The 17,965-nt window shown below is 40.3% G+C and overlaps 1 protein-coding gene across 1 annotated transcript in view; it reads left to right on the plus strand.

The window, feature by feature from the left end:
* The window catches only part of APPL2 (adaptor protein, phosphotyrosine interacting with PH domain and leucine zipper 2), a 39,198-nt gene that overhangs the window by 16,530 nt on the left and 4,703 nt on the right, over positions 1–17,965 (plus strand). Inside the window, exons 5-16 of the mRNA XM_086754108.1 lie at positions 1,716–1,803; positions 3,898–3,939; positions 4,060–4,118; positions 5,061–5,207; positions 7,453–7,535; positions 12,722–12,880; positions 13,992–14,180; positions 14,501–14,543; positions 14,621–14,677; positions 14,787–14,875; positions 16,426–16,578; positions 16,703–16,755. Of these exons, the coding sequence (XP_086610234.1) occupies positions 1,716–1,803; positions 3,898–3,939; positions 4,060–4,118; positions 5,061–5,207; positions 7,453–7,535; positions 12,722–12,880; positions 13,992–14,180; positions 14,501–14,543; positions 14,621–14,677; positions 14,787–14,875; positions 16,426–16,578; positions 16,703–16,755 (1,162 nt within the window). The remainder of the gene's footprint in view (positions 1–1,715; positions 1,804–3,897; positions 3,940–4,059; positions 4,119–5,060; positions 5,208–7,452; positions 7,536–12,721; positions 12,881–13,991; positions 14,181–14,500; positions 14,544–14,620; positions 14,678–14,786; positions 14,876–16,425; positions 16,579–16,702; positions 16,756–17,965) is intronic.

Raw genomic sequence — 17,965 nt, forward strand, 5'->3', positions numbered from 1 at the left:
AGAGCAAAGCTGAACTTCCTAAATAGGGGAATTAGAAAAGAGACTGAAAAAGGAGGTTTTATCTAGGCTGGAGCCATTTTTAATTTAATTCTGTTTTAAAATGATCTACGCTTTTAAGCTTTAAATACAGCAATTTTAGCCGAAACTTGCCAGGGATGGGTGCAGGGCAGCTGTGAATTAGTGAAGTTGCAGTTTAGTTGCTGTGAGATCACGCAGAATCCAGAGATGTCTGGAGGAGGCTGCAGAAGTGCCAGCTGAAGGCAGGTTAGGGACTACAGCTCCACGTGCTGAGCACTTCTACTCTCTGTAGGTTGTTGCTGAGTACTGAGAGTCTTTCTAAATGCTTTTGTTAGACCTGCCCATATAACATTTCAAGATAATCTTAGCATCTAGGTCCTAATTGCGTAAGTATCATTTGTCTCATCATTCTGTTGAGAGCAGGGCTGTGCCGTCAGAAAAGTGTTGTTCTTCTTGTTAGTCTACTTTTAACTGTCATTAAGAAGGCAAAAGGCTGTATTGAGGTCTACTTTTTGGGAGAGGAGATAGGAGGGTTGTGAGGCAAAAAATAAGTTAAAATTTTTAGAGCCCATGGGTAACTAACAGTATAGTGAGAGGAATCCCAAAGGTTAACTTTTCCCTTAGGCTTCTCCCACTGCTCGTCTTCTCTCAGGGGATACTTGAAAGGAGCATTTATTGTCACAAGTCTTGTACCTGACTATGTAAACTATGAATAAATCCGAACAAGAACTTTCTCCTTCCCAGGTACAAGAGAGCCATCTCATTTGGGAGCAGAAAGCAGAGTGCCTCTCTGTTCAGTTCTGTCAGTCCCATTTTCCCTCACAAGAACTTGCTTAATTTCTCAGCCTCCTTTTCTGTGTTAGCTACCCCCTATATCTGTTTCTCAGTTGTCTGGTTTGCAAGCATTGAATTGTCCTGGTTTAGTTTCGTATTGTCTAGTGGGAAATACTGACTTCATCCTCACTTGCATAACTCTGAAAGTGGACAGAATATCATGTCAGCGTGTGGCACCCTCCTAGTTTGTAGCATCAGGCGCTCGAGCAGCATGATTGATAGTTGCTCTACCTGAACTCATCTAATATTCTTAGCATGCCACTGCTGATACGAGAGCCTTGCCTTCATCCTAAAGCGTATCACATGAGTGCTTTAAAATATGTCTCAATGTGCTGAATTTTAGAGAAACACTTGTAAAAACCAGGAATGGGAAACTGCTCTGAAGGTAAAAATATTTGAATGGGACCTTTCATTGTGTTTGCCCCTGTTGTGGTTGTGTCCTGGGTAACCCTCATGAGTGGAAAGAGATTCTTTCTAGTTCTGGCGGTAGGACTATAACCCTGTGGTGTAGAAACTAACAAAAACTCATTAATAAAGGCTAATTACAGATTAAATCCTGTTGGGTTAAGCAGTAGCATTAATGGTCAAGTGAACTGCCCTGGTACAGTATGTGGGAATGGAAAAGTTCTTGGATCCTTGGAAAATACCAGGCAGGAATTAAGCATTTAGGGGAAAATTCCCATCTATCTCACGTATCTTGAGAAGCGTATTTTAAGCACTGAAGTACATTGGAGTACATAATATCCTTTTTTTTGTCTGCTGGGCTCAAATGGCAGGTGTGCTTCAACAGCTGTAGAGTGCTGTTATTTTTATTTTTTTTATTTACACTGTGTCTTAGGGCATTCCTCTGTTCTGTGTTTCAGCTCAATATTCTTCATTCTGAACTGGCAAAACAGCTTGCAGATACAATGGTTCTACCAATAATACAATTTCGTGAAAAGGATCTCACAGGTAAGTTTTATTTTAGGTTTTAATTTTCCTTATGTGTTTCTTCTTGCTTATTTCATAATGAACTAAGACATAGTGTCATGTAATAATTTGTTCTTTGATGATTGACAGAAAAGGTTTTGGCGTTATTGTTTTTTTCTTCCTCAGAATTTCATTGAGAGGTGAATGCTTTTAGTCAGACTTAAGTAGTGCACGTTCACCGTATAACGTTTTATGCACCATATGGTGCAAGTTTGAAAATACACAGCTTTGTTCTTTGTTGGGTCACTCCGCTTTTACGCTAGTGTAATGTTACTGAAGTCATTGATGTTATAATGTCCTAAAGAAGGAAAATTTAGCAGTGAATCTGGCTTGCAAACAGCATTTAGCCCACTTCAGAAGTCTGGGTTTGTTTCAAAAATGCAAGTGAGAATACTTTTTAGACTTCGGAGTATGGTATATTCCCTCCCTTTTAACAAATCAATCCACTTAAAATCCTTGCCATCTAAGGGTCGTTCCAAGTAGCCTGATTGCACAAACTTGGAAGTTCATTACTTAAACAGCAGAGCAATAATGCAAACATTTGGTGTAATTTCAAAGAAAATAAGTTCATATTGAAGGTCAAGGACACTCTAACCTACTCCTGCAATAGAAATGTGTTTTTACTGCAGCATTTTATTTTTTTTTTTCAAAAAAGCCCACTTTTCAACTGACTAAGCTCAGTCCTGTTTATGTACTTTTTAAAGACATCATTTTGATGGGAGACAAAACAACTTGAGCAAAATGGTGACTAGTTAAGGTTCCTTATAGCATCTTCTTTGAAACTGTGAAGACATCAATGGATGTCGTGTTTATAATGTAATGTCAAATATAAAGCAATATTTGGATGGTAAGATCTTACTTCTATAAACGCTTTTCCACTTCTTTAGTATGGCTTCACTGGTACCGTGATTCTGCTCCCATCTTTACGGGAGCAGAATCTCCCATTCTGCCCCCGCATTCATAAAAGAAGACATAAAAAGAAAAAGCAAGTGAAGCCTGTAACCAAAGCCTTAGCTGCTTCACGACAAAAAATTAAAAGTCTCTTCAGCTTCTCTGGATGTCAGAATCTTTTTTGTTCTATCCATCTGTCCATCACAACCTCCATTTTTCTCTAACATAATTTGTAGAACAGTGTTTTTAGTAGGGGCCTGGCCATATTGAAATTTCATCATAGAATTAAACAAGGAAGATTAATTGTGTTCTTGTGTTACGTTTGATCTTGTTAATGTGCATGTATCGAATACTGTAGAAACCTCTAGGTACAAGTTAGTCACACCTGCGAAGAGTTTCTGTCTTTCTGCATTAGAGTCCTGAGGAAGTGTTCTGAGTAGAAAAAGGTGTTATGAAGCTGATTAATGTGTAGGTTGTCACAAATAATCAGAGACCATGATGACATGGTACAATTTCCCTTTATTCTTTTCACAGTTGCATAACGTCTGTTCTTGTGAATGTGCTTTCCCTGTAGCTTTTTGAAAAGGGTTTTGCCTGTTGCAGCACACATTGGTATGGACACTGAGAGTAGCTTGTGCCCAACGCTTTTGAAAGTTGAGTCACCTGTTTACTTTCTCTTCCTTCTACCCGCATCAGAAATTCATGTCCAGTGTTCGTTATGTCAGCATTGTAGCCAGCAGTCAGGTGTATTAGATCCATATTTCTTTTCACAGAGAAATTTGGCAAAAAATGTTCCATGTTGATGAAGATTCATGTGTAGGAAAGGGGCTTAGTTTGTATGTTTCTGGGACTTAGATTTCTCGGTATCACATTGTCAGGAAGTTGTTCAGAACTACCAATCTTTATTGGTAGTGGTGGGCCTTGTGTCATAACAATAGTGCTTCTTTGGGTAATTACACTGGCAGATAAGGAATCTTTTTCATAGTGATAACTTGCTCAATCAGGTAAACTCACTTGACTGTTAATTTGCTGTCTGCCTATTCATTTGTCTAGCAGCTAATCTGGTTTATCATTTTCAAGACAGGCACAACGTAGGTATCTCTGGTTGAAAGGACTGGAGTGACTTAGTCATTAAATGTACCATAAATGGTATTTTACTTTGAATATTTGATTTCTCTTTTCCAGAAGTAAGCACATTGAAGGATCTTTTTGGCATTGCTAGCAATGGTATGTTCCCCTGTTTTGTTTATTTATAATGGTGTGCAGCTGTTACATCACAGAAGACATTTTTAATCTACGCACACACACATCATGTTTCTAAAAAAAAATAATATTCCTTGTCTACAGAACATGACGTGTCCATGGCAAAGTATAGCAGGTTACCGAAAAGGAAAGAAAATGAGAAGGTAACAAACGTGAAAGGGAAAAGGAAAAGTTTTCATCAGCTATTCTGTGTGCATCATTGTTCACTTAGGAACTTTGGGGAGTTCATCAGTTCAATCCACAGTTGCTCAAGAGTACTTGTAATTTCATTTCCAAGCAGACACAAAGCTTTTAAACATCAGTTCAGCAAAGTTAATACCAGTTTTCTCCAAGTTAGGCAAGTGATAAGTATTGTGCTGAAGTAGAGCCCCTCAGATCCAGGGGAGCTCCTCATAGAGAGGCAATCCGAATGGCTATAAATAGATTTGTATAGGCCTACTGTTGTACAGCTGGTGTGGTGATGCTGTATCACTGGGTACAGTTCAGTGTGAACTGTCGTGAAGCCTTGTGTCTGCTCTTTGTAAAGCATTCAGTTTTTTCGCATCAACCTTCCTGCTAATTTTCTCTGTATGGTTTGTCGTTCTACTTACAGTACACATAAATGTGGTGGGATTATTTTACATTTATTTTCTTTGCCCCCTGGACCGCTACTCCAAAATATATCCCTGTATGCCAAAAGCGTGTGATTGGCCCTAGCGTAAGAGTGCATCGGTTCCACAGGACGGTCCTTCTAAAGGAAATGCATTACGGAAGAGAATGTGATATAGCACATTGTGGATTATTCGTCTCTGAATTCTGCACTTGCAGGCTTGCATTGTGACTTCCGCTGCAAATGAATTTCTTGCACTGAGGTCAGATCCAGAATTTTAGTTGTAGTAGCTGTGTAGTTTATAGTCACAGGGGCTCCCCAAATGCTCAAGTATCTTGCCAGAGAAGGGCTCGTAGTACTTGCTTTGGGTTTTTGATTTGCTTTCTTAGTTTCTTGTCCTTCATTTTAATGTGGAGAAGTTCTGTAATGAGAGTTGTTTAACTTGAAAATAGTCAGTAAATATATCCATATGCACCTCTTATCAATTGTTATTCAGCTTAAAGCGGAAGTGGCAAAAGAAGTGGCAAATGCAAGAAGAAAGCAGCACCTTTCATCCCTGCAATATTACTGTGCCCTGAATGCTCTGCAGTATAGGAAGAGAGTGGCAATGATGGAACCTATGCTAGGATATACACGAGGACAGGTATGGACAGTAAAGCATCTATATCACTTAGACATGTTCCTGGGAAAAGTAAAACGTTGTAGCTCTGGACTTTTTGGGGGGAACTGACAAATGATAATGGGGGGGGCGACACACTTTTATTCAGCTTGCCTAGATTCTAACAACTGATTTTGTTTGTGGCAGACAGTTGGAAGTTTAGATACTCAGGAAAGACACTGACCGGAAAAAAAAATCCACTACACTTATGTGCAAAATCAGACTGGGATTAATTTTTTTTCACAGCTAAGCTATCAGTGCAGCAGCATTTACTTCCACTGTTTACTCCATCTGCACAAACTCTCCTATGTAGCAGTTCCCTTCCTGGCACATAATGTTCAGCATACTGATGAGGAACATACACGATAGGGAACAGAGCATACACCAGAGAACTGGAAGGACAGAACAGTAAAGTGGATTGAGCGTAAGGCTGGCAAATCCTCTTTCTAATCTTTATTCTGCCAGCAATTTGATAGAGCATTTCTCAAATCTGTAAAATACGGGAGTAATACTGATAAACTGACTCTCCAGGATATCAGGAGGATCAACAAACTAGTATTCTCACAGCACTTGATTCTCACTGCCACCCATTTTAAGGGTCCATTGGGCTTCAACATTGATGAAAGTAAGCGTTGGGAAAAGGAGAATTGATTGCAAAAAAATTATGCGTGCTCTGTTTGAGATTGTAATGTGAATTATCATCTGCATTGTCCTGTCTTCTGCAGATTGTGTGCCCCATATAAAATAGGTAATAAAGGAGAAATCAGTCACTTCCCCACCATGGCAGTTCACACTGCTTCTCTGTTGTAATTATACGAAGTGAAAGAATTCCATTGGTTTCCTTTGCTGGAAGCCGAACAGAACTTTATTTCCCTGTATTTTATCTGGCAAAAGTGCCATATCTCAGTGCTTTATACAGGAAAGTCTTAGGTTGTCATGAGAATGAGTGAGTATCCGGAAGCCAGTTGATGCTTAAATACTGTGAACCACCCTTCAGCCCAAGTATATATTTTCTTTATTAATTACTCAAAACCTGTGTCTTGTATGTCACATTTCCAATGAATGAGCAGGCCATAAGGAATTTTTGGAAGAAGCAGTGGCTAATACAGGGTTTATTTGACTGAAAACTGACATCAACATCTAAGCTAGGCATGTCAGTCTATCATCAGTGGAATTTAGAGCTCTTCCCTCCCGAAGCAGGCTTCTGAAATAGAACAGGTGAATCATTCTTTAAGAGCGTGTGCTTTCTCTCCATTGTCTGCAAAGGGAACCTGTGGTCAATTACATGGTTGCAGAAATCTGAGTTAGAGGTAAGAGGAATCTCACGTCCCAAGGTTAGGGAAAGAAGTGGAATCACAAGTAAAATTGGGTGAAATAGCTAATAAATTGCTTGACAACTAAGGATTTGCTTTTACATCTCATCCCGGAGTAGTTAACTGATTTTAATTATTTTTTTTTTAGAGCTGATTAATTGCACACGCGCACTAGCAGTGTCTGTGTTTCACACAGTTGCCAGTAGGTCCTAATGATGACTGTGTGCCCCACAGCAGGTAATCCAAGGTCAAGTCTACACCAAGTGTTTTGCTGCTGTTGCATGCCTGCTGAGCCGTACCAGCTAGGTGAATTCATCTTCTGTCACAAAATGTACACTTTGGCCTTAGTAGCTTTTTTATCTCCTTCAGTAGAACAAAATCCATGGTCAATCTGTAGTTGATAAAACTGATTGCAAGGAGAAGCCTCGAGGGCACAGCTACACTTCATCACTTTCCTGACTTTGCTATAGCAGTTTAAAAATTTCCAGGTTGGAGGTGGTAGTCCAGGTTAGACTGGACCACCACACCAGTGGATGATTTGGGCCCCATTCCTTTTGGTACGGTGGCATTGCACCCACCCACATTGCTCATAACACCACTAGGCCCAGTTCTGCACGGTGCTAGTATGGGAGGAGGCTACCTGTTCTCTTATTCCAGTCATTTAGCAAGTTCGTTGGAAACATACCTGTCAGCTGCCAATAGCTTGTGTGTGTGTGTAAAAGGGTGTGTGAAAGGGTGGAAAGTTGTGTGAGAAATACAGAGAAAGGCAACGCAGCTGTTTTGACAATGTGTTTGATCACCAGCCAAAAGTATCAGTCATGATGGGATCACTGTTAACACAGTGCCCACAATGTTATTTGTCTGCCAAAGCCAGGATAACTTCCAGTGTCTGTTTTACTTTAATTATAATTTTTCAGATCAACTTTTTTAAAAAAGGAGCAGAGATGTTTTCCAAAAGAATGGACAGCTTCTTGTCATCTGTTTCAGACATGGTTCAAAGGTAAGATGATGCGTTAGCGCAGTTAGCTTCAGTAACAGAGAGTGCCTCTGTTTCTTTCTCGTGAGTCCTTCCATGCTTGCATTGCGTTGTTGGGTATGTTTTGTTAAGGCAGCAGGTAGAAAGGAGGTATGTTTGTACATGTAAAGGAAAATACCTTCAGTGCACTGCAGAGAGTATTTTTACAGTATCGCCAGCAACTATATACCCTGAAGTGTTCAGATACATCCCTGCGTCTGTTCATGGACACCAGGCATGGAATCTGGTCTTGAAAAGGGTTAACAGAATTAATATAATCGAGCTAAAGTGCATTCTGAATTAGAGGTATTTGTACTTGTTTTTACAGCAACAATAACCCATTAACTTTCCAAATAAGGATTTAAAGTTTATAGTTTTTCATGTTTTAGCTACACAAGGCAAACAAAACTCCTCGCCCTAGGGTACATACTCATTGCATCCGGTATAGGCTGTATCAGTGCACTGAGTTCAATCTGTTTTGTCTAAGTCCTTATTTCAACAAACTGCCTCACTTTTTGTATTTCTAATTTTCTAATTTCTTTTCCCTCCCCTCCCTGCCTCCCTACTTGTAGTGAAGATTGAAGTTTTCTTTATAATTAAGTCCCTGTAAATGTAACCTTTACATTTCCAATGTAATCATATTAGAGAGACCATCAATCATTTATTTTAAATTAGCTGGAACACTAAACTGAGTCCTTCACTTTGTTGCTTCATACCTTTCATATTGGACTGTATTCAAATCATTGCTTATTCTAACTCTGGTGGCACTGTAAATAATGCATACTTGTTAATTTTAGAACAGCATTATAAGTAATCTCCCTGTATAGTAGATTCTTTCACTAAATGATTCTTTACTTCCTGTACCGCTATACTTCCTTATATATCTTTTCACGCTCACTTCTGAAATAAAACCCTCCACAGCCTGCGTAGCATTTGTTCAGATTGGAGGACAGATTCTAAACTCCTTTGAAACGGTGCCCTTTATTTAGATCAGCCAGAGCACCTTGCTTATGGTGTAGATACTGCTATTGGATCCTCACCATAGAATAAGCTCTTGCTTTCCAAAGTCTGATGGATTTGAGTTCTGGATAGTACACAGAAGTAAATGGAAGCAAAAAAAAAGCTGTTTAGTTGGTTTGTTGAGTCCGGTTTTTGTGTTTTAAGTCTTGTCACACAACAAAGCTTGAAAGTACCACTCTGCTATAGCAAAGTACCACAAAGCTTGAAAGCACAGGCCTTATGAGGAGCGGCTGAGGGAGCTGGGATTGTTCAGTCTGGAGAAGAGGAGGCTCAGGGGAGACCTTATTAGCTCTCTATAACTTCCTGAAGGGAGGTTATAGTGAGCTAGGGGTCGGCCTTTTCTCTCGTGTAGACAGTGATAGAACTAGAGGCAATGGTTTCAAGCTGCGCCAGGGGAGATTCAGGCTGGACATTAGGAAATATTACTTCTCAGAAAGGGTAGTCAGGCACTGGAATGCACTGCCCAGGAAGGTGGTGGAGTCACCGACCATGGGGGTGTTCAAGAAACGTTTGGATGTTGTGTTGAGGGATATGATTTAGCTGAGAAGTATTGGTGATGGTTGGACTGGATGATCTTTTAGGTCTTTTCCAATCTTGATAATTCTGTGATTCTGTGAAATGTAACTAGTACAGGAGTGTAACTTCTTTGAAAAAAAAAACAAAAGAGAAGCTTGCAAAATTCTGAATGATGCTTTGCAGCTTAGCAATTACTGACACAGGACATGGTTTGATGACTTAAGATTACACAACCACTGTAAACCGTGCTGGCCACTCCATTCCTACTTTAGTGCTGGGGATTACAAGGCCTCAGTGAGTCAGATCTGCTTGGTAATCAAGCTAAAAGCTTTTTATTTGTCAGATTTGTTTTCTTGGAACAGCAAGCCGATGGGACTCATTGTGTAGTTACAGAATTTCAGCAGATTGTGAAACTTAGTCTTCCTATTTAAAAGTATTTTCATTTATACAGTGAATATTGCTAACAGTGTAAAAACACATAAGAGAGGACAGATCATTAAAATATTCTCAGTAACCCGTTCGTCTAATTGCCACAAATGCATGTAATTTCAGAATTGCCAGCTTTTCTCTCTTTTCTGTCTTGGAGATAAGAGAAACGTGTTAGGAGGGGGAATCCAGTCTTGGGAACCGTGAAAATGCCAGGGCAGTTTTGTTGGAAGCAATTTGTGGTGCAACAATAATAACTGATCAAAAGGTTCGTTGGAGTAGTGGTAATGTAAAAACTGACAGCACTATTCCATCTTATTTCAAAATGGAATTTAAATAATTCTTATTCTGACATTTAATGATCATGTTGAAAGGCACTAACTTGCAAAATACGGTCTAATTTAGTTAAGATATGATGATATTACTCAGTCTTATAACTTGGCTTCTTATATGACTTGGCTAGGTGGTTGGGAGGCACACAGCTGGTCTCATTTTGGAGGTGATGTTGCGAGCTTACGAAGGCTCAGCTTTCTGAAAATATGGAAAAGCTGGAAATAAGCTAACGTGAAACAGACTAACACCATGACGCAAGAGTGACTCTTTGGCCAGTCGGATACTGCTTAGTGCTGACTTAAATGCATCACTGTGTCTCTAGATTGTTGCAGGATATCACCAATTTCTACAAAAGACTGGGGAGAATGGGAGAAGAGTCATGTGTAGTTGCCTTGCACTTTTCCACAGGCTTTTTGCCACTGTCAGAGACAGGATAGGGGACTACGTGGATCTCTGGCCCTGCTGTGTACAGCCTGTGTTATGTGCTGATGTTCTCCAAAAGATGTAACCACTTGAGCAGGAAGCAAGGAGAAAGTCACTAATTGCATAGGTGCAGATACAGATGACTTTCTAAGGTATGCAATGACAAGTATTCTTCTGCTCCTTGCAGGGGGGTTGGACTAGATGACCTTTTAAGGTCCCTTCCAACCCAAACTATTCTATGATCAGTCCATCAGTCTTCTCCGTTTGGTGTCATCTGCTCCTATGGGTTGTCCAGCTCTTATTAATAAGACTGTAAACCTACAAGCCTCAATATCGACCCATGAGGAACATCACTAATAGCTGGGTACTATTAGTAGTAGTTGGGCTTTGTCTCACTGATTACAACCCTTTGAGAACAGTAGTACAGCCATGTTTTTTGCCCATCTTGTAGCCGACTTCTCCAGTTTGTATTTCACCAATTTGGTTCTAAGGTTGCTATGGGAGACCGTGTGAAAGGTCTTCCTGAAGTCAAGTGAAACAGCAGCCACTGATCTTCTCCTGTCCACCAAGCTAGTCATTACATTGCAGGAGGCAATTGGGATGGTCGGGCATGATTTGCCTTTGGTAAATCTGTGCTGGCTGTTCCCAGTTGCCTTCTTGTCCTTCATGTTTTTGGAAATAACTGGTGAATTTGCTCCTTAGCTTTGGGCCTGAGGTATGGCTAACTGGCTTGTAGTTCCCCAGATTGTTTTTCTTGCCTGTCTCAAAGGCAGGTATGACACTGGGCTTTTTTTCAGTCATTAGGAACCTCCCCTGACTGCAGTGAACTTTTGAAGATGATACAGACCAGCCTTGCAGGGACATTAGCCAGCTCTCTCAGGACCTCAGTTCACAGACACGTAGCCAGACCTCAGGTTCACAGAAGGGTGGTGCAAACAGATGGCCTAAAACCATTTTCTACTTTCTTGTCCACAGATGCACAAAATAGTGCTTGCAGCTGACATGGGGATCTAAGCCCTTTTACATATGGTTTATCTAATAGGAGTTTTTAAATTGTTGTATTAATTATATTGCATTTTCAAAATGGCAGGCCTTTAGTTGCTTTCTGATTGTGCCAGTTGCATTGATGTGTATTGGTCAGAAGAGTCTGCAGGTGAAATGTGGACTTACTAACGTTGATGGAAACAAGTTCGGTTTATTGGTGTGATGGGACTGTCAAGTAGTCTGTGGGAACCTCTGAAAATTAAGTGGCTCCCAATGATTTTCTGACAGTAGAGCTGAAAAAAAAAATGTTGAAGGTATTTCACTGGCATATGATGATGACTCTGACCTCTCACTTGCTTGTTCCAGTGATACGGCTGCTCTGTTTCCTCCTTTACACCAAATGTGTGTTACAGGAAGATTATGAGTACAGAGATACTCAGCACTGCAGTATATTGCTGTATATTACAGTGTATTGCTGTACTTACATTCTGAGTTAAATTTTACCCTCGGATACCCCTTCGCAGTTACCACTTTCAGCAAACTGGATTTTTACAGATATGTTCAAAAAGAGCTGTTTTGCCCACCTGCACCAAAGATGTTTTTTGAATCACACCAAAGTAGGAGACAGTATTATAAATAAAAATTAAAACTAAAATTAGACTTGAGCTATAGATTTTGTTATTGTATTGTTCTGAATTCATGGAAAACTTTCTGTTGAAAAAATGTGACCAGTTAATAGGTAGTCTCATGGCAGAAATTCGTGCGTGTTACACAGTTGCAGGAATTAGACAAAGTTCCGCACAAGCCAAGTAAAGCCTACTTTGAACTGTGCAGCTGTACTAGGGCATTGCTTTTAGAAGCTGTCTCTCTCAACTTAACTCTTCATTCTCAACACGCAAGTGTTTCTCCTGGGCTCATTTCAGTCTTACGAAACAATCTCATAATTCTGATCATGATCTCTCTGTACTGTTTGGGGAAAGAAGGTAACTACATTTGGTACAAATTGCGAAAAATAAAGTATAGCTACTGAATGAGACATACTGAGAGTAACATCTTCAAGCTGGGCTTTCAAAATAAAGAGCAAGGGGAAATCCTGGCTGCGCTTTTACTACCAGCCTGCCAAAGACAGACGTATTTTCCTTAAACCATTGCTAATACCTTCAGAGCATATGCATCTTGTCTCTTTAGGCTCAGATGACATTTTCTGGGAGTAGTTCCCTACTGTATACCTCTTCCTTCCATTCTTTCCTAACAGCACTGATTTTTCTAGCCCTTAAAGAAAGCCTTGGACACGTAGCTTACATTATATTTCCTATAAAGTCTATTATAGAAATAAACTTTATCTTTGTGCTGCTCTCCAATATAATCTCAAGTGGTATTTTTGTTCACTTTAGCTCACAGATGTTAGCTATATCTTGGTATAAATTGACTAATAATGGCTTTGTTGTTTCTTGTTGGTTTTTTTCCAGCATACAGGGAGAGCTGGATGCTGAAGCTGAAAAAATGAGGGTATCCCAGCAGGACTTAATTGCACTTAATGAATCTGTTTACACTCCAGATTCTGATGTAACTTCACCTGCTATCAATAGAAATCTCATCCAGAAGGCTGGCTACCTTAATCTTAGAAAGTAAGAATACTGTTACTACACTCTGGTTTGTTTAGTTGCTGACTTGTTGCTATGGGTTGTTGTTTGTTTTTTTTTTTTAAGGTCATAAAGACTCCTCAGGTAATGATGTTTGAGGCTTCTGAGTCACTTTTCAGCTCCTGAGTATCTCTGTCACCTTTGGAAATGTGTCTTAGAAGCTTAAACCAAATTAGAGGCGTTTGAGACTGTTTTCCTCAAAACAGAAGTTTACTTGGATTCACCTGCAGGGATGATTTCCTGCATTCAGATTGCTAAAATTGAGAAGCTGATGGGGCTGGGTTTGGGTTGTTCCCAGTTCTTAGGGCTAATGAAATCATAGTGTTTACAAAAATAAACATATATTTTGTAGTTAGTACATGTTTTCATAAATGACCTCCTTTACATGAGTAAAAGCTTTATGGACAATGCAAGTGCATAACTTTGAATGTATACCGTACGTAGAATTACCTCTGCAGATTTTCCAAATAAAATCTTCTATCAGGTTCCGCAGGAGCTATGCGTATTGGTGGCACATAGTTGACCCCGTTTATGTGATTGATTAAATATCAGTTTATTTCTATTTGACTAGTTTTGGGGGTTTTTTTGAGAGTGGACATTTATTAATTTGTCTTAACATTCTAAGAGCTGGATTACAGTATAATAGGACTCCAGAGCTTGGGAGAAGATGGACTCTGAGATACTACTTACAGAAGATACTTTTAATAATTTTGATTCTTTATGCTGAAATTGCTCATGCTGCTCTTCAGCTTGAAAATACTTTTTTTTTTTTTTTTTTTTTTTTTTTTTTAAATCCAGCTTAATATTTCATGTCGGTTACTCAATAGCAATAATTATTTTATCCTTTAACTAGGAGATACTGCAGAGAATGTTTTTGACTTGGGATGTTTGGAATTAGTTTAATTCTTCACCTTTCATTAAGGATTAGTCTCTGCTAGGAATAGGTGCTGCTTTTAGTTCTCAACAGAGACTTATAAAAAAAATCCAGGGTTGAACATAAAGTTCAGATTAGCAGCAAGATCTGTTTGCAGTTTCATATATGTTTGGAGTAATTTCTAAATAGTACTGAGTCTTTATCACTGCGTCTTCTCTTTAGTAAAACAGGTCTGGTGACTACAACTTGGGAAAGACTGTATTTCTTCACGCAAGGTGGCAACTTGATGTGTCAGCCAAGGGGAGCAGTAGCTGGAGGATTGATTCAGGACCTGGACAACTGCTCTGTTATGGCTGTAGACTGCGAAGACAGAAGATACTGCTTTCAGATCACTACTCCTACAGGCAAAGCGTATGAGACAGGTTTTATTTGAGGACAGCCAGTCATGCCTACCCTTTCCGATGCTGTTTCATGTAAAACATGTTTGCTATATTAGTAAGCCTTTCTGGGTTTCCAGAAGGGTGTTTCCAAATTAAAAGCATATTCCTTCCCATCCTCCTCCACAACTGCCTGAGCAGCACATGCGGTATCCTTCAGCTGCAGCTTATTCATGATTTCTGTTCCTTTGATGGTTAATAGATACAAAGCTTGGTAACATTATTATGAGACCTGGAGTCAAACAGTTTCCTGATGTCCACCTTTAGCACTGATACACTATGTTTGTATTTTAGGGGTATAACCCTTCAAGCAGAAAGCAAGAAAGAATACGAGGAGGTAATAATACTTTCTTAAAGCTGTTATTCTTTTATACAAGTGAGCTTGAAGAGTTCAATTTCATTTTTCCCTTCCAGTGGATATGTGCCATCAACAACATCTCCAGACAGATCTATCTCACTGACAATCCAGAGGTGGGAGCTTGTTTCCATCTTTTCTTCCATTCCTTTCAACTTTCTCATTGTTTTTTACACGACAATTAAAGTACATGTGTAAAAGAGCTGTTCGACCTTGTTTTTGTAGGCAGCTGCAATCAAGTTAAATCAGACAGCCCTACAAGCAGTGACTCCCATTACCAGCTTTGGGAAAAAACACGAAATTCGGCACCCCAGGTAACGTTCTCACGTGCACAGACTAGAGACTGTGTGCGGTCGTGCCCTTTTCATAGGGCAACAGTAGCTGAGAGGAAGCCCTGGCTAGACCCTGGCTTTACAAGCCTATGTTGCAGCAAGTTCCTCTATTTCTGATGTTTCCTACTTGAAAGCCGTAAGAGATGCTAAGTGTTGAGGGTAGTGCTTATTGTTCCATATCACAGCTTTGAAGCTCCTCGCGGTTGCCATTGGGATTTTGCTGTTTCTTCGGAAACAAACACAATGCTTTATTTGTAAGTGCTTTGCTGGAAGGGTATGACTTGTAGGTAATACTGCAGAATAGTTCCTGTGTCACAGGGCTATGCCTTACACAGCTGTCAGAATAATTACTGTTGTTCTCTTGTGCTCATTCAGGTCAGTGAATAAAGCTCCGCTCCTTCAAAACTTGTTAATAATGCTCTTACGTACTTATGTATAAGGATGTGCTTATATTCAAAAAATATATTTTATGTATAGTTTCTTTGTGTCCACATGAACCTAGCATCTTTCTCAGTGGGAGATTTTATCATCAGAGGTGGCTTTCAAGCCCAGTGCTGGACTGAAATCTTGCTTTCAGAGGCAGTGTGATAAATAAAATAGGGCAAGTTTGTGTCACACAGACTGCAACATGAAGAGACTTTTCTGCAAGTTTTGTCAGAAAACCGTGAATTCTTACTCAGATATTTACTTCAGAATTTCAAACCTTTTCCAGATCTTCTGCCTCTCAGGCCAGTGCCTTTACTATGATTTATTATTCCATTTATTGTGATTGCTTACAGATTCCAAAGATTCCCTATAACCATGGGGAATGCCAGTCAATTTCTTTCCAATTTTATTCACATTACAGCTGTTTCGCTTCAATTACAGATTTCTGAATAGAAGAGTATTGCCATCTACTTCACTGGGCAAAGGAAACAGCTGTTTCATTGACAACTAAACTCCAAGTCACTTTTACGTCTGTGTGCAGCCAGAAAACTTTCTAGAAATAGAAGGATGCTGCTAGTAAAACCCACTGTCCCGTGTAGCGATGTGTAGTTACACCTTCTGTAGCTGTGGGAAACTTAGCATCTCAGTCTCGTTGAGAAAAGGTGCAGGAAGAAATCGGACTCGGTATGTAACGCTTCTCAGCGAGCACATTCTGACAAGCCTGGTAATGTCAGGGTTGCCGTTGACACCTGCGGACAGAAGTCCAGGTCTCTGCTGTTTGAACTGGTAAGGTGGCTGTCAATGTGGCCTCTGGAGTGCGGGGAGGCAAACAGCAACCTACTGCTGAAAGTCAGCCCACTCCCAGAGTTGATCTGCATTCAGGTTTAATATACCAGCGCTTGCTTTATTCCTATATAATTTTAGATCCAAAAAAATAAACCAAAGATTTTATTAGAGTCCTCAGTAACAGGTAAAAAGGAAAATACTCTTTATTTATGGTCATGTATAGTGGTTCAGTCCCGCTTTGGATTTTTGAATAATCTTGTCTCCCTTCCAGAGCAAAGATGGGTGTCATTGATTGACATTTTTTTCCATTTTCACTTTAGCCAGAACGTAAAGAATACGGAAAATGATAAAATAATTTCCAGTGAATCAGCTGGCATTCAAGACTCCACGCAACTCATTGCTCCTGGAACACCGATTCAGTTTGATATCGTACTGCCTGCCACAGAATTCCTGGACCAGAACAGAGGTGGCAGGTATGGCCAGAGACAGTGATTGATCACTTTAACAGGGTGATTCCAGGGGAGAAAATGAGGTATTGCAGCATGTGTGTGTAGTGACCAGAATCTGTAATTAGAGTTTTTTATTCTTGTTTCCTAGGCGTGCAAACCCATTTGGGGAATCTGAAGACGGCAGCAAAGATGAGGAGGAAGGTCAGTGCTTAATTTTTCCAGATAAGATTAGTCATGACATTAGGCCTAATGCAGCTGTCAGCTATCCAGTGTCTCTTCATGAAAGCACCCAACACCACGGAGCAGCAGTAACAGGCCGGTAGTGCAGTTGAAGGTTGTTACGTTTCGGAAGCCAGTCTTTTAAATATCGCTACCTGTGAAAACACACATCTTTTTCCTTGACAGTCCAAGCTGTATTCCAGATTAGGTTTATTTCAAATGTTTAAAGGCAAAAAGATTTTATTTGCTTTGTTTTTGTTGTTCATTCTTTTTTTTCTTGTTTTCTTTTTAAAAAGTAGCTGTTGACTTGTTTAGAAGAGGTTTGATGGGACTGTATTATAATTCTGCTCAAGTTTGAGGCTGCTTAGTAGCCATTTCTTACCCACATGTACTATTAAATCCACAATCTAAATCTCACAGAGACCCAACATATAGCCAGCAGCAGCAACGTGACTCTTTCAGCAAAGGGAGAGTTTCTTACCGCTGCCCCCTTTCCCTCCGCGCTGTGACTTGCCAGTGAAAGTCAGCAGTTCTGGCCTTCCTCTACCAGCACATGCAGGGCTCAGCTCCTGGTTCTTCTTTTCCTCTGTGCCAGTTACAGCCTCTGTTTGGAACCAACAGCCCCTGTCAGAAAACTACTCTCAGAACCAAAGCAGGACCCACTGGTCTGAACGTTCTCGCTTGCATGTGCTGTCCCAAGGTGGGATGGTTGCAAGCTGCCTAAGACAGCTGTGACAAGCAGGCAGCTCCGCACTGGCAGCAGCAGCGCTCTGCTCCGCTGCAGCACACCAAAGAGAGTACAGTGACTGCCCTGCATCTCAGACTGCACAGGTGGATCTGTGTAAGCTTAGCTCAAGCTGATGCTTAACAATCTTTGTGGTGTCTTGTGCAATGTAGGCACACCTGTTGTGGCCTTTGAGCAGTCACGTTCAGCAGGAGTCCTCCCGCTTTGCCTTGCTCACCACCAGCCATAAAGGGAGCCTGATCAAATGGTGGCTTTGTCACATAACGGCTACTTAGTTGTAAATAGGAATCTTACGGTGACAGTCAATGAGCAAGGACGGATTTAATGAAAACCTCACTGGAACCAGCTGCATGGAAGGTCAGAAGAACATAGAAGAAAGCAAGGAATGTGCAAGGTTTAAAGATAAGAGTTAGTTTGATGGAAGCCAGGGCTTGTGCACAATCACAA

This window comes from Chlamydotis macqueenii, chromosome 1, assembly GCF_036417535.1.
Source record: "Chlamydotis macqueenii isolate bChlMac1 chromosome 1, bChlMac1.mat, whole genome shotgun sequence".
In the NCBI taxonomy this organism is placed as follows: Eukaryota; Metazoa; Chordata; class Aves; order Otidiformes; family Otididae; genus Chlamydotis; species Chlamydotis macqueenii.